Below are 14,542 nucleotides of genomic sequence, written 5' to 3'. Positions count from 1 at the left end.
AGAAGAGTCTTGATGCATGCCTTTCTTGTACCCTGAGAGATGGCGGGACCTGTCAAGCAGTGCTAGAGGGTCGGAGGTAGCGTGGTGCCATGTGGGATGTGATAAGTGCTTTGAGATAAGTGGGTGCTGGTCCGTTTTTGGCTTTGTAGGCAAGCATCAGTGTTTTAAATCTGATGCGTGCAACTACAGGAAGCCAGTGGAGGGAGCGTAGCAATGGGGTAGTGTGGGAGAACTTAGGAAGGTTAAAAATCAGTCGTGTAGCTGCATTCTGGATCCGTTGCAGGGGACGAATGGTGCTCAGAGGCAGACCTGCCAAGAGTGAGTTGCAATAGTCCGATCTCGAAATGAAAGGGACTGAACAAGCACCTGTGTGGCCTGTGTAGAAAGAAATGGATGAATCCTTCTGATGTTATAAAGGAGAAATCGGCATGAGCATATCAGATTAGCACATTGTGAGAGAAAAAGGACAGTTGATTGTCTATGGTTACCCCAAGGTTGTGTGCATTAACCGAAGGCAGGGAGTTGTCCAGGGAGATTGCAAGATCCTGAGATGGGGATTAATCACCTGGGATGAACAGCAGTTCAGTTTTGCTGCTATTAAGTTTCAGCTGATGAGCTGTCATCCATGATGAGATGTCTGCCAGACATGCTGATATCTGAGCAGAAATATGAGTGTCTGAGAGGGGGAAGGAGAGGATGAGTTGAGTGTCATCTGAATAGCAGTGGTAAACCTATGTGAGGATATGACCTCACCAGGAGATCGAGTATAGAGGGAGAACAGAAGAGGAATAGGTACTGAGCCTTGCGGGACACGAGTGGAGAGTCTGCGGGCAGTAGATGTGGATCCCCTCCATGTCACCTGACTTGACTGAACTTTCAGGTAGGAAGCAAACCATTGCCATGCTACACCACGAATTCCTAGACTCGAGAGGGTGGACAAGAGAGTCTTGTGGTTCACTGTGTCAAACACTGCTGAAAGCTCAAAGAGGATGAGGACTAAAGACAGTTTTTTCTCCTTTGCTGTCTAATGAAATACTATGCAATGTATGACCAAGAGACAAGTTTTAAAAATACAATTTAGACTAATATATTATAATATATAAAAGAGAAGTAGGCAAATATTCAAATAAATATCTAGTAGTTGTCTAATATATTGTAAATACATTAAGGAGACTATGATGGTCCTAATTGTGATCCTAGTCATGATAATCACATGCAAGGACTGCAGATTTCTCAGTGTAACAATATGGGTTCCACCCATATTTATTGGCTGCCAATAGTTTATACAGTCAGTGGCAGAAAGTATTAAGCTTAGGCAGGAAAGAAAAGGCAGATGTGACTGAATCTGTCACAGAAACATTCATTCATTAATTGATCGATGAGATGACAAGTGTAGTGGCTTTGATCAAGAACAGTGTTATTAGCATGAAAGTTGAAGCTTTGGAACACTATCTGTTTGATTCAGCGTGTACAGATGGTAAGATGAGAGAGCTTAACGGACTAATGGATTAAAGGACAGTATGTTTAGTTAGAGAGCTAAGGCCAAAATCCCACTGGCACTACTATCAGAAGGGAAGTTGAATGGCATTGGGGGTAATATTGGAAACTGTTAATCAAAGTGAAAACCAAAAACTCATAATTTCCTTAAAATAAATCTTGGACATCACTGAATATCACATAGGAGTTATAAATATTGATATGCAAGTTGTTGAGGCTGGAGGTCTGAAATGATATATTACCTCATCACTACATGTGCTTAACTCAACTCTGAATACGGCCCTAACAACCGTAGGTTCTCTGATAGCATGAGTGAGGTATCTCTCTGTGGGATGTGCCTCTCTACATTTTCCTCAGAAGCCCATATTTCAATTGTTAACTCTTGTTGACTGACAGCAGTGATTTATGCATCGAGGGGGAGGAGCTCCTCCCCTGTACTTAAGGGCGACTCCTTGTCCTTCAAATACGTTTTCTCACTTTACTCAGAAAGCTGTACCTTGACACAGACACCCCAAGGTGTCCGTGTCAAGGTACAGCTTTCTGAGTAAAGTGAGAAAACTTGTAAAGTGAGAAAGCTAACAACTTGACAGTACACAGAGCTAACAACTTGACCACTGGGCACTAACCTACCTTGGCCTTGCCTCTCCCTAAAGAGCCTTCAATGCAAACTAGCATGCCACAATAGTTTGTCAGACCAAGACCCATTGCTGGGAACCACTCAAGGTCATTCGACAATGGGTGCAGAGGTTGCAGAGACTACAACCAGTGCAAGCTGGGGAGACCTGTTACGGGATGGTTCAGTGTGGACCCAATTACAGAGTGAAAACCCCTGCTTGTTCATAAATACATAAAACAGGGTTTATATATTGGTGACATAACAGTTAAGGGCAGGGTTTGGACATGATTGGTTCACTTTGAAATAACAGTCCCACCAGGACTCAAACCGGGGGATCTCCACACTTTGAGGCCTGGCTCTACCACCACATTGCTAGGCAGATGCCAAAGAAAGGAGATGCCAAAATGGCATACTCAAACAAAGGAATCTTTTTATTAAACCAGGACAAATAAAATATCAAAATGGGAATTGGCTCCCCCAAAGGTAGTTTTCACTTCTTATACCTTCTCTTCTTCTCAACTGCATTTTATATCTTCGACTTCGTTCTTTTCTCTTTCCTAACCAAGCCTTAATTCTCCCTCGTCCCTTATTTCCTCTGCTTTCTTTCTGCTTTTCTTTTCATTTCCTTTTCTAATTCTTATTTTCCTTTTTCTTTTACCCTTTTAACCTTGCCTCAGGCAAAGCCCTGAACTACCGTACAGGTCACCCCTCTACAAAGGTGCGACGAAGGACTGGCCTTAAGTATTCTGCCTGGCAGAATCTGACTCACTTTGTAAATCGGACCGATGGCTGTGATAATGTGACCCTGCCTCTCAGCATGGATGTGCAATATGTGCGCAAATGCACCAGAGAGAAGTTGGGTATTTCCTGGCCAAATGCACTCGCAGAGACCACCAGATCTCGCTATGAAGGGAATCGGCTACCCAAAGCCAAAATCACAGACAGGCAACTTTAGCCTATCTTTCTGGGGTGCAAAGAGGAAATCACCAGCTCATGGAATAAGCCTTTTTCTGCCAAAAACCTCATCCAATGGGGTTCTCTGCTAGATTGTGTGGACATATTAGAAAATGGACTTTCTCACCTGCCTCCAATTGATTTACCAGTGGAATTTCATCATCTCCCAGACCTGAGGTCTGGGATAGCATCTGGCTCCTCCTTTCCCTCCAAGTCAGCTAACATCCCGTCTTCTATGACAGAAAAACGTTACTGGTCAGTCACCATGGCAACAAGAGCCCTTAAGGTCTCCTCCATGCTTATGGCATATGAGGCTGAACTAGAGGAGGACAGTCAGTGTGTCTATGCCTGCATGGCTGTGCCCTGCAGGCATCTGGAAAGGCCACAGGCATCATGGTGGCACAGGAGAGAGCATACTGGCCTAACCTCTCCAGCCTTTCTTACAAGGAGAAAATCCAGGTATTGGATGTTCCGGTAGACCCTAAGGGCTTGTTTGGCCCCACCACAGCCTCCATGCAACAGCACTGCAAGGAAAAGAAAAAAGAGGGTGAAACTCTACCCTGCCCACTGGCCCTCACCAGACCTTTGCACAGGTAGCAAGCCTCCAGCCTCCAACTTTTAGGATCTCAAAATGCCCCATGGCAACACAATTGGGACCCCTGACAGCCTAAACCCATGGAGGCTGGAGTAGCATGATCAAAGAAGGCCCCCCATTCACCCCAATCCAGAAGAGTCAGCCTGCCAAGGCTTTCTTTCAGGGTGAAAAGAAGAAGAAATGACATGCTACCTAGTGCTCTGCAGTGGGGAGTGAAATCCCTCTCCCGCCCACCTTTCGGCAAATCGGATCACTCTTCCATTCTGTTCCTGCCCTCTTACAGGCAGAATTTGAATCAGGAAGCACCTGCCCTCAGAACGATCCAGTGCTGGTTGGGCTAAGGGAATTCTATGCTACAGGACTGTTGTGATCATGTGGACTGGGAGATGTTTCAGTCTGTCTCCGATGGTGACATTGAGGCTTACTCGGATACCTTAATGTGTTTCATAAGAAAATGCATAAAAATGTTGTGCAGACCTAAATGCGTGAGCCTCTGCTTTTAATTCCGGCAATGCGGAGGAGTATAAACAAGTCAGCTATGCCCTCCATAAACCCATCGGAACAGCAAAATGCCGCGGAGACAAGATAGAAGCACAGTTCAACAACACTGACACAAGAGACATGTGGCAAGGAATTACCATCATCATGGACTTTAAGGGAAATAAACTCTCCGCTATGAACACTGCTGCCTCTCTTCTGGACAAGCGTAACAATTTTTATGCTTGCTTTGAGGCAAACAACTCTGCCTCCCATGGAGAGAGCTCCCAAGGTCGATGCTGCAGAGGTTACTACACTCTCTGTCTCTGTAGTGGACGTAACTTGATCCTTCCGATGGGTGATATCTGCAAGGCCGCGGGTCCAGATGGCGTCCCTGGCCATGTCCTTACAGTATGTGTAGGCCAATTAGCTAGTGTTTTCATGGACATTTTCAACCTCTCCCAACCTCTGCCTCACTCGACCCACTGCAGTTTGCACCAGTACATGTTGGTTCCTGCAAGTTGTGTGCAGGCACTGCACCAATGGAGGCAGCCAGCCTTTTTGACCCAGGGAGTTCTGATGGGCACCATCCTACCCAGGAAGGTGATCACATTAGATGTGTGAAATAATCTGCTTGTTGTGCAGGTAGTCTTGGTCCCTCCCACTGCATAGAGATCTACTGTCTCAAGCATGCAGGTAAATTTTTCATCCCCATCCTCTGGGCCAGGCCTGTGAGAGGTTCAACCTAATTACCGTTGGTTTCTCCAACAATGTCATAGCTATGATTCAAAATGCTAATACCTTGTCCACTCAATCCCTTTATGGGAATAAATGGAGAGCGTTTGAATGATGTGAAAAATCACAGGTGGTGCCATTTCTAGAGAACCTTCTTGACATGGCAAGGCGGTTGCCTCTATTGACGTGCACTTTCGATCTCTGCTTGCCATGTGGGGTTCAATGATTGGATGGTGGGCCAACACCCCTAATATGCTGTTTTATAAATTGAGCGCATCATCTCCATCCTGTATCCAAACAGCTTGCTCCCTTATGAGATTTACTGTTTGCTGTCCTTCCCCTGCCATTTGTTTCAGAAAAATAACAGCAGCCCTATATGCTGTGCCTGTTGCATGTGCTGCACATCTACATGGACAGAGACTCTGGAAGGGATTAGCAAAGCAGCCCAGAGCTGGTTTACGTGCGCAACATGGCAACATCTTAGGCCATGTTTCAGGGAATTTCTATTCTGGATGTGGGGGGGATATCGATGTCGCATCCTCAACACATACGTGACACATGTCAGCCAATGAGAGTTGGTGTATTGAAACAAGTGCTTCTGAGGACTATGCAGGGAAGGGTATCCAACAGTAAGAAGCCTCATTCATCCTATCAGAGAACCTGGGTTACAGACGTAACCTAAAGTTATGACAAACACAGTTTATGCTATTCTTATATTTTTGCAAATCATTTAAAATCAGACATGCTTCATTCCTCTTGTGCAATTACTTTAACGGTGAAATGAGAACACTACCTAAATTTAATTTCTGTCCACATATACAGTCTAAGGATAATCAGAAAGCATGCTACAAACTACACACTAAAAGGGCTTAGAATAATAAAATTAATGACACCAAAGTGTAAAAATGTGACGAGCGTAAATTAGTGACAGACTTGGGGGGCGGGGGGGGGGGGGGGGGGGGGGCAGTTGTAGCCATGCTGCACATGAACAGTAGCACAGTTTGCAAAAACCCCTAAGCAAACCATTCTACCCAAGCAGACAGACAGGCAGAATGGTACAGCATCCCAGCATGCACACTTACCTTCCATTGGTGTGTTGGGGTCTGGTCTATTAGCAAATACTACATCAACATATTCTAACTGCAGTCTCTCCAATGACGCTTTCAGACCTACAAAGTAAAGAAAGCACAAGATCAGTTCAGCCATGGGCAACAGAAGCCCCTCAGCATTGTGAATATTATTTGTTGTGACTTACCCTCTATTATATGCTTTCTTGACAATCCTCTTTCTGTTTCTGCTCTGTAAAACATAACAGACAGACATTGATGGTAGTACAATAACTGTGCAAAGTTCCAAAGCTTATCCAAACTAATTCTGAGAGCTAAATTCCAATCTCAAAATCTGAAATTGATGTTAAATCAACAAATACATTGATTGATTAAATTATTTGATGTTGCTGTCATCAGTATTAAAGTGCATGCCTATAATATACAGAAACAAGTGAAAAGCACATGAACTGTGTACAGAAAATATACTATGACGCGATCTTAAAGAAGCACCACAGTAAATCATTTACCTTTATATATCCTTTATAATAATGTTTAATCACTAAACATTATTAAAGTTGAGTACATTTGCTGGAGCATAGAAAAATCACTAAACAGTGATCTGATCAGATATGAGATTTTACAACACAATATGAATTTCAAGTTTAGTTAATCTTCTAGATCAGGGGTGACCAATCTTATCCACAAAGGGCCAATGCGAGTGCAGGTGTTCATTCCAATCAAGCAGGAGCCACACCTGATTCCGCCTGTTTAATCAGCTGACCTTGGCTTTCAAGAGACTCAGGTGTTGCTTCAGCTTGATTGGATTGAAAACCTGCACCCACACCGACCCTTTCCGGATAATACTGGACATCCCTGTTCTAGACAGGACAAAAAATAGCTGATTCAAAACTTTCAGATCTGACTTTCATCATATGGAAATATCATGTAAAAGTATTATTTTATAATTATATAACACATTATATTACAACATATAGTAATTAAAACTGCAATATATATCCTCTTTATTCACAGTGAATTTTTATTAAAATTTTCTAAATTGGTCAACAAATGTGATATGTCAGCCCATTAAAATTACACCTCACAGCCTCTCATTAATGTTGGTCCAAGACCTTTAATTTAGATTGAGGGAAAGAGCAATGCTCCATGGGAGGAATCGATCTGAAGCACTTTCAGGAAACAATTACAGCTGTGGTTCTGGCCACCTGGAGAGGGGCTACACAGGGGGCAAGGGGTTTTTAAACCTCACTTCAACACACATATACACAGTCAGACACTCTCACATACAGATATTTACAGAGTGGCAGCTCTCTATAATTTGGCAACTACTACCTTGCACTTTTCAGTCTTATCTCAGGCACAAAGATACAGGTAACCTTCACCATGACACATATACACAAACATACAATGACTCACTTTCCACCCCAGTAGATCTTGGTGGTAATAACCAAACTGGAACGTCTGTGAAAGAAAATAGAACAAGTGCAGTGAGACCTTTGTAGTGACTTTGTGGAAGATGAAGTTTTCATACATTTGCCAGGACAGGCTCCAGGCAATGTCCCAAGACCCTTATTCAGTAAATGAAAAGGCCAGGAACCATAATGGGTAATTGGACTCAGGAACAATTGTATTATTCAATATTATTTCATTAAACCGAGCTGTAATTGTACATACAGAGAGAAGATTCAATCCCGGTTTCACACTCAACAGCTAATCAAATTAAGACAGCAAATAACACCTTTAGCCACATTTAGGTTTCATCAAATTTTAACTGACTAAACAATTATCTAATCTTTTCATGTTCCTCTTCCACATTGTGATAATATACATGTCTGGAAGACTTCTCTGACAGCACCATTATGAAAACATCCTCAAAAATGTGGCTGTCACTGTCAAATGTTGGTGCTTGATGCTTGATTATGTGTTGAGGCCGTGGGCTGAGGGTTCTGGGAGTTGCAACTTTGGTAATTAGAGGCATGGGCATGACACAGCTAAGTAAAAAAACTCTTCTTTTTTTAAGCCATTTGTTAAATGTAACTAGGTTATATGGCTCCACATAGGAAACTGCTCCATTAGTCAATAACTAACATAATAAATTAGCTACCTACAATAACTGTCACCATCGGTACATTAAGCCCATGTCTTTCCCACAAACGTTTTTCTTTAGACTAAGGATATTCTGTTTAAGCTTTCTCGTAACCCTTAATCATTCCGGCAGTTTATTATAAATTATAAATTTTTTTTTAAATAAATGAATATGATTGATAATATACTGATAGATGAATATGATTGATAATAGCTTGAAGTCTGTCTATATGCATTTGTCAGTGAGGAAAGAAAGAAAGGTCTGGAGAAAAAGCTGATTGCCTCAGGTCTCCTTTGTGCAGCTACAGTACAAATAAAAGCTGATCGTCCAGTCAGTTTAACATGCACAAAGCCATTCACAAAATAAAAGGAACCACAAGGTATAAGCAGTCTCTCGTCCATAAAGACCATGTCTGCAGTCCTCTACTAGCGGAAACAATTAGCATGATCCACACTGACATGTCAGATTTAAAGACAGCAGTGTTATTGAAAACCCCATAGGAAAAAAAAAAAAAGACAGAAATGAAAGTCTCTACCTCCACCCTTTCTTCTTTATGATACTGCCAAGAACCACTTCGGCCCTTTAAGAAAAAGAGAAACAATTATCACATTATAACTGTGAGACAAAAGGTGCACTATTTCATTCTATAAAAGAGTTTTCTTCAGAACTAGATAGATATATTAGAGCATTAGGGACCCCCTGCTTCTTATTCCAAAAAAATCATGCTAATGAAGCAGTGGGTAGAAAGCAGGGTATTAAATAATCTCACAGCATCAAACACAGGCGTAAGCTGATTGCTTCCTGAGCTGAGAAGATATTTTGAGTAAAAGGCTGGCTGGGCTGATGGAGAATAGCTCTGTGTGTCTAATGACAGATGAAGTGTCCCTGTCCTAAGGTGCAGAGCATGTTCTTTATGAATGCCTCCCATTATTCCTGCACTCAGGCAAAGTAAGTCTTTGCAACAGCCTTTAACAAATGTAGATCTGTTGAAATATGGAAGGATGCAGGCAATAAATGTTCACAGATCAGAATATTTTCTTTCCTATATCAGTGTCAGTGTCAGATCTGAGAAGGAGAGCAGGGTAACGTGATAAGGAGTGTGTGCCTATATGAGTGATAAGGGAGAGGTGTGTTAATCTGTGTTGCTATGCTTACAGTGGTGTTCGACATACTCTGCTCATGCAACCAGGGAGAGAAGCAGGTGTCTAGTACAGTATAACACAGACGCATAATGCACAGAAAAACACATGTATACAGTCCTCTTCAAAATTATTGGAACAGCAAGGCCAATTCTTTTGTTTTTGCTATACACTGAAGATATCTGGGTTTGAGATCAAAATATGAAAATGAAATGATAAATCAGAATTTCGGCTTTCATTTCCTGATATTCACATCTAGATACTTTAAACATTCAGAGCTATTAATTGCTTAAGCAATCAATCTAACAGGGCACACCTGCGTAACAAGAAACACTTGTCAATCACATGTTCCAATATTTTTAACCACTTAAAAAATGGGTGGATTCAAAAAAAAAAGTGCCATGTTCTAAGTTGTTTAACACATCTAGACTAAGACTATCTGTTCCAATATTTTGGCTCACCTAAAATGTGGGTGGTCTGCCACCAAAGGTGCCATATTCTAAGTTGTTTAACACATCTAGATGTGAATATCATGAAATGAAAGCTGAAATTCTAATTTAACATCTCATATTCATCTTATGATCTCAAACCCAAATGTCTTCCGTATGGCAAAAACAAAAGAATTGGCCTTGCCGTACCAATACTTTCGGAGGGGATTGTATGTTGTTTGAGAGAATAATTTACATATGGACACTTGTGGTGTGAAATCTGGCTGTCTAGATATCACATCACGTCACATGACACTTTGAAGTGACTAATACAGATGTATTTATCAGCCTGCCTCTTATGTTCTACAGTTCAAAACACTGCTATCTTTGCTGCATGATAGCATTTTAATCCTTTCTTTTTTCAGGAAAAATGGCTTTGTGTCATTCTACCATTCTTAGATGTGTCTTTATCCTGAGGTTTTGGATTAAAAACCCATAATTATATTTTTAAATTAAATTATATATTATATATGCAGTTTGCAAATACTTTTATATAAAATTCATCACTCACTAAATTACAGCAAATACATCTCTAGAGACCAAAAGAGGACTACAATGAATTACATTGCTCTAAAGGCTTGAAAATAATTATATTTGCCTCAGACCCATTCTTCAAAAAATAATGTACTTAAAGTAATTGCAAGAAGATTACATTCAGGCAAAAATTATTGTGGTGCAAACTATATATAATGAAACACTTAACTAATGTGCTGATAAAAGCACACCAACACTGTCCGTCAATGAAGAAGACACAGTTCAGCATGGCTCCTGTTAATGTTACAGCATGTGAGCTTGTGCCTGACATGAGACTAATGAATGATGAAAAGATAAAGAAAGCACTCACTTGCCCGCAGCATACACCTCAGCTGTGTCAAACAGGTTGATCCCATTTTCATATGCCAGCGTCATTAACTGCTCTGCTATCTGGAAAGAGAAAGGATAAAAGAAAATGGAATAGATAAAATCCTGAGCAGAATGAAGAGAGATAACCGTACAGATGAACTTGACAGAACTGCATAATTAAAGTATTATGGAAAGAACTGAAAGTTCAGTCCTTCAAGGCCATATTCCCACAAAGTTGAGCAATGAGCACATATAGTGAAAAATACTAAAATTGTGCACATCAGTATTCAGAACTCACAATTAACTGCAGCATGACTGTTAAGCATTGATCGTTCGTTGTAACACCCTGACATTTTGGACAATTTTTTTTTTTAAATTTCCAACTAATTATTAGGATGACTACATGACATGGGCACAATTAATCTTTTTATTACTGCAAACTGAGAGCACTAAAAAGTATATTGTGCACATAAATTAGCTCACTTTCATGTCTCATGATCACATTAAATTAGATTTTTATTTATTTTAATAATTTATCATTATTGAAAAACTCCTGCCAAGAAAGAGCTACACAAGATAAAAATGGGCAACCCCAAATATGTGAAATGCACATACTAGGTCATTCTAATAATCTAAATCCGCTGCCCAGAAAACATAAGTGTCTGTGTACTGCCACTGTGAATATGGATAACTTTCTCTATGTACGTATTTATGTAAGATTTAAATTTAAGTTAACTGCCAACTTAACAGTGTGTAGTGTATAGTACAGTATAATGATTATAAAGAATTACACAATACCTCATCTGTGATTTGTCCTCCAAAAGTTACCCACGTGCCTGCAAAGATCCCACATACTGTCAGAACATGGAAACAAACTGTTTTCATAGTACCAATTCTACACATTTTATTCCTACTCAATTACCCAGTAACTGAATTTAACTCAATTCAATATTACTTGTATAACATCTTCAATGACAGATATTGGAAATCCATAATGAAAGACATACATAGTAATAATAGTATAGTACTCACCTAGCCCTAGACATGACACCCGCAAGCCAGACTTTCCAAGGTTTCTGAAAGCAGAAGGGACACCAATAAAATACATGATACTAAATGGCAACGTTAGACATGAAGGCAAAGGGGCAAATTGGGAGTGCTGCCGCCTCACAGCTTCAGGGTTCTCAGTTGAATCTTGAGCTTGGGTTACTGTCTGTGTGGTTTGCATGGGTATAAGTTTCTGTGGTTTTCCCCCACCTCCTAATAACATGTAGGTGAATTGACCATAGGTGTGAAGGGGTGTAGGCATGGTGCCCTGTGATAGACTGGCCCCATCCAGGGTGTATTCTCACCTCATGCCCAGTGTTCCCGGGAGAGGAACCACAAAGTGGTTACTGAAGATGAATAAAAATGAATGAAGTATGGTTAACATTATGGTTAAAAGTAATGTTTTACATATTACATAATAGAAGCAATTATGGTAATGTTTTGTGTATTAGGTCACCTTCAATGGATTAACACACTGTGGATCCCATTTATATTACCTTCACTTATAACACCAGTGCAGTTTTCACACAGTAATCTGTGACCTGTGGTCAATGGTATTTGAAGGATTTATTTGAGCTCTGCCATCTGAATAATGTCTATAAGGTCAGGGCTACTTTTTTTTTTTTTTTTTAAGCCATAGTCCAGATTAAACCAGATTCTGGTATAACTAGAGTCAGTGGCCTTCACTGATTCTAGCCTGGATACAGAGCTCTTTTTTTTTTTTTTAAAACAAGAACAGCCAATCAGAGCTTCTGCTGACTCTTTTGTTCAGCATCCTCCAAGATTGTATGGAGCCAAGGTTATATACTGTAACTTACAAATTACCATGTGACTACACTGCCAAGGGCACAGAAACAGACACACAGTGCTTTTATGACTAGTACTTTTATTCAGTGTGCTGTACCTTCACACATGGAAGATAAGAGGCAATTTATGATTAACCTTCACAGGCTGAGCAGTACTAAATACATTTTAGAGCATTTTAGACTGGGCACAAAAACAGATGTGGGAATGACATAAGCAATTAGTCCCTTGAATATATCTTTAAGAGATATAATTTATGTACAATTTTCATTGTTATGTGTTCAATAATAAATTACACAACACAATGAGGTAATACAGATGAAATAACAGTAGTGAATGTGAGCAGACTGAAGCACATCCACACAAACCGGGTCTGAAATGAACACACACCACTTCATTGCTACAAATTTAAATGCCACAAGTGCAACATTCACAGTCCCACTGATTACACGTGCTGGACAATATTGACTGACAGTAAATACTTCACTCTCTTTGGCATCAAACTGTGGCATTGACCAATTTTGATAAGCGCCATTAGATCAGATACCAGTAGATTTACAGTCAAAAGCAAGTTTGCATCCTCCATGTTTTTTAAATCTATAAATCTATGAAACATGGGTGTGCCCTAGAACAAATCAACAATTCAAAACCACATGCAAAAGAAAAATAAAAATAAAGGTGTTTTCTGTGACCATCTATAAGAAGAAAAAGAAAAAATTGTGTTTTCTGTGACCATCTAGGTCTCCAGATCTAATTTGAAGAAGGCAGTCTGGCAAATGAAGAAACATAAGGAAGAAATGTCTGTGAATTCATGTAGATTACAGAGGTGGAAAGTTACAATGTTGACCAGCACACAAACCATTGTTTTCCCAAAGGCACTGAAGAGAAATGTAGCTAGAATAGAACAAGAATAAATGACATGCTCTGCAAGTAAAGACAGCTTATCAACATAATCCAACTATTCAAGGCTTAATAGAACCATCTGATATTCACAAGATATTCATATCTAGTAAAGAGGCTGTCAGCAATGTCATCTCTTACTGACTATGAGAAGAAGATCCTTTTAAATCAAATTATCATTGAGTATGAGGGCCTAGAAAACCAGTGATAAATTTTTAACTGGTTAGATGAGATACAGTTACTGGAAGGGAGATCTGTTGAAAAGGCCAGCTGCTATATGGACTCAAACTGATGAGCATAGCCTGTTAACAATGCTGTACAGAGCCTTGTGTTCATGTTATTCACTTGATCTGATAAACCACAGAAACAATGGCTCCAATAAACCACAGAAACAATGGCTCCAATAAACCACAGAAATAATAGCTCCAAAAAACAACAGAAACAATGTCACAGACTCATAAGACCTGAACACTTTTTTGTGCATATTAAATTCTCTTGATAACTAAATAATGTTTTCAAACAGGAAGTAAGAAAGTTATATCCCATTGTTCTCATATAAGGACCTCATGAGGATATACACATTGAATAATTCAGGAAAAAAGTGATGTCATCATATTAAGACAGTAGGGTCTCACAGGAGATCATTTTAGACTGTGAAAACATTTGAGAATTATGTGATCTTGTATGAGCCAGACCTTTTGACAGATTGCTTATTCATGTGCTAGACCTTGGTAGCACAGACTATAACGACTTGGTAGCACAGGAATAAAGAATAAGGAATAACCATGCAGATTATTTAGCATAATATGAAATTTCAGCATTTCCTTTTCTTTGATCCAATATAATTGATATTGATTCAATATAATTGATGGCACCATTATCCTTAAAGTACCATCCACATACAGCACACACTGAAGGAGAGTGGTGTGTTTTTCAAGTGGGGAATGCTGATGCCAGAAGACCTTGCCTGAAATTCTAGATTGGTGCGACGCACATGGACATCTTTGGTCCCTTTTAATTATGGAAGATAGCAAATAGAATATCACTCCATGCAGACTCTGTAGGATCAGTTGTTTCTTTAGGAGTAATACTGTGTAATATTAATCCAGAAAGAAATAACACCTCTGACTTTTAATAAAGTGTAGTGAATTCTGACAGGCAATGAAAATTAATCATGGTTCCAAGAGAAATGTTCAGGATTGTAGGATGAATTACTACTTCTTTAATGAAATTTTTTCCAAGATCCAAGAATTTCTTCTGCAATGAGAGAAAAACTAGCCCTTAGTGGATTCTT

At 39.9% G+C, this 14,542-nt stretch overlaps 1 protein-coding gene across 10 annotated transcripts in view; it reads right to left on the bottom strand.

Annotated features, from left to right (window-relative positions):
* kcnab2b (potassium voltage-gated channel subfamily A regulatory beta subunit 2b) overlaps positions 1-14,542 on the bottom strand; it is a 71,775-nt gene that overhangs the window by 11,741 nt on the left and 45,492 nt on the right. For all 10 annotated transcript variants that reach the window (XR_004579736.2, XM_034312043.2, XM_034312042.2 and 7 more), the window contains 7 exons: positions 11,530-11,573; positions 11,296-11,333; positions 10,499-10,578; positions 8,563-8,607; positions 7,358-7,402; positions 6,130-6,173; positions 5,957-6,043 (listed from right to left, as the gene is read on the bottom strand). Coding sequence is in view for 9 of the 10 variants with exons in the window: in XM_034312043.2 (XP_034167934.1) it covers positions 5,957-6,043; positions 6,130-6,173; positions 7,358-7,402; positions 8,563-8,607; positions 10,499-10,578; positions 11,296-11,333; positions 11,530-11,573 (383 nt within the window). In the remaining variant the exon portion in view is untranslated. The remainder of the gene's footprint in view (positions 1-5,956; positions 6,044-6,129; positions 6,174-7,357; positions 7,403-8,562; positions 8,608-10,498; positions 10,579-11,295; positions 11,334-11,529; positions 11,574-14,542) is intronic.

The sequence above is a fragment of the Pangasianodon hypophthalmus genome, chromosome 16 (assembly GCF_027358585.1).
Source record: "Pangasianodon hypophthalmus isolate fPanHyp1 chromosome 16, fPanHyp1.pri, whole genome shotgun sequence".
NCBI classification, from domain to species: Eukaryota; Metazoa; Chordata; class Actinopteri; order Siluriformes; family Pangasiidae; genus Pangasianodon; species Pangasianodon hypophthalmus.
The sequence above is the reverse complement of the archived record's forward strand: the minus strand, read 5'-3'. Positions and strand labels throughout refer to the sequence as shown.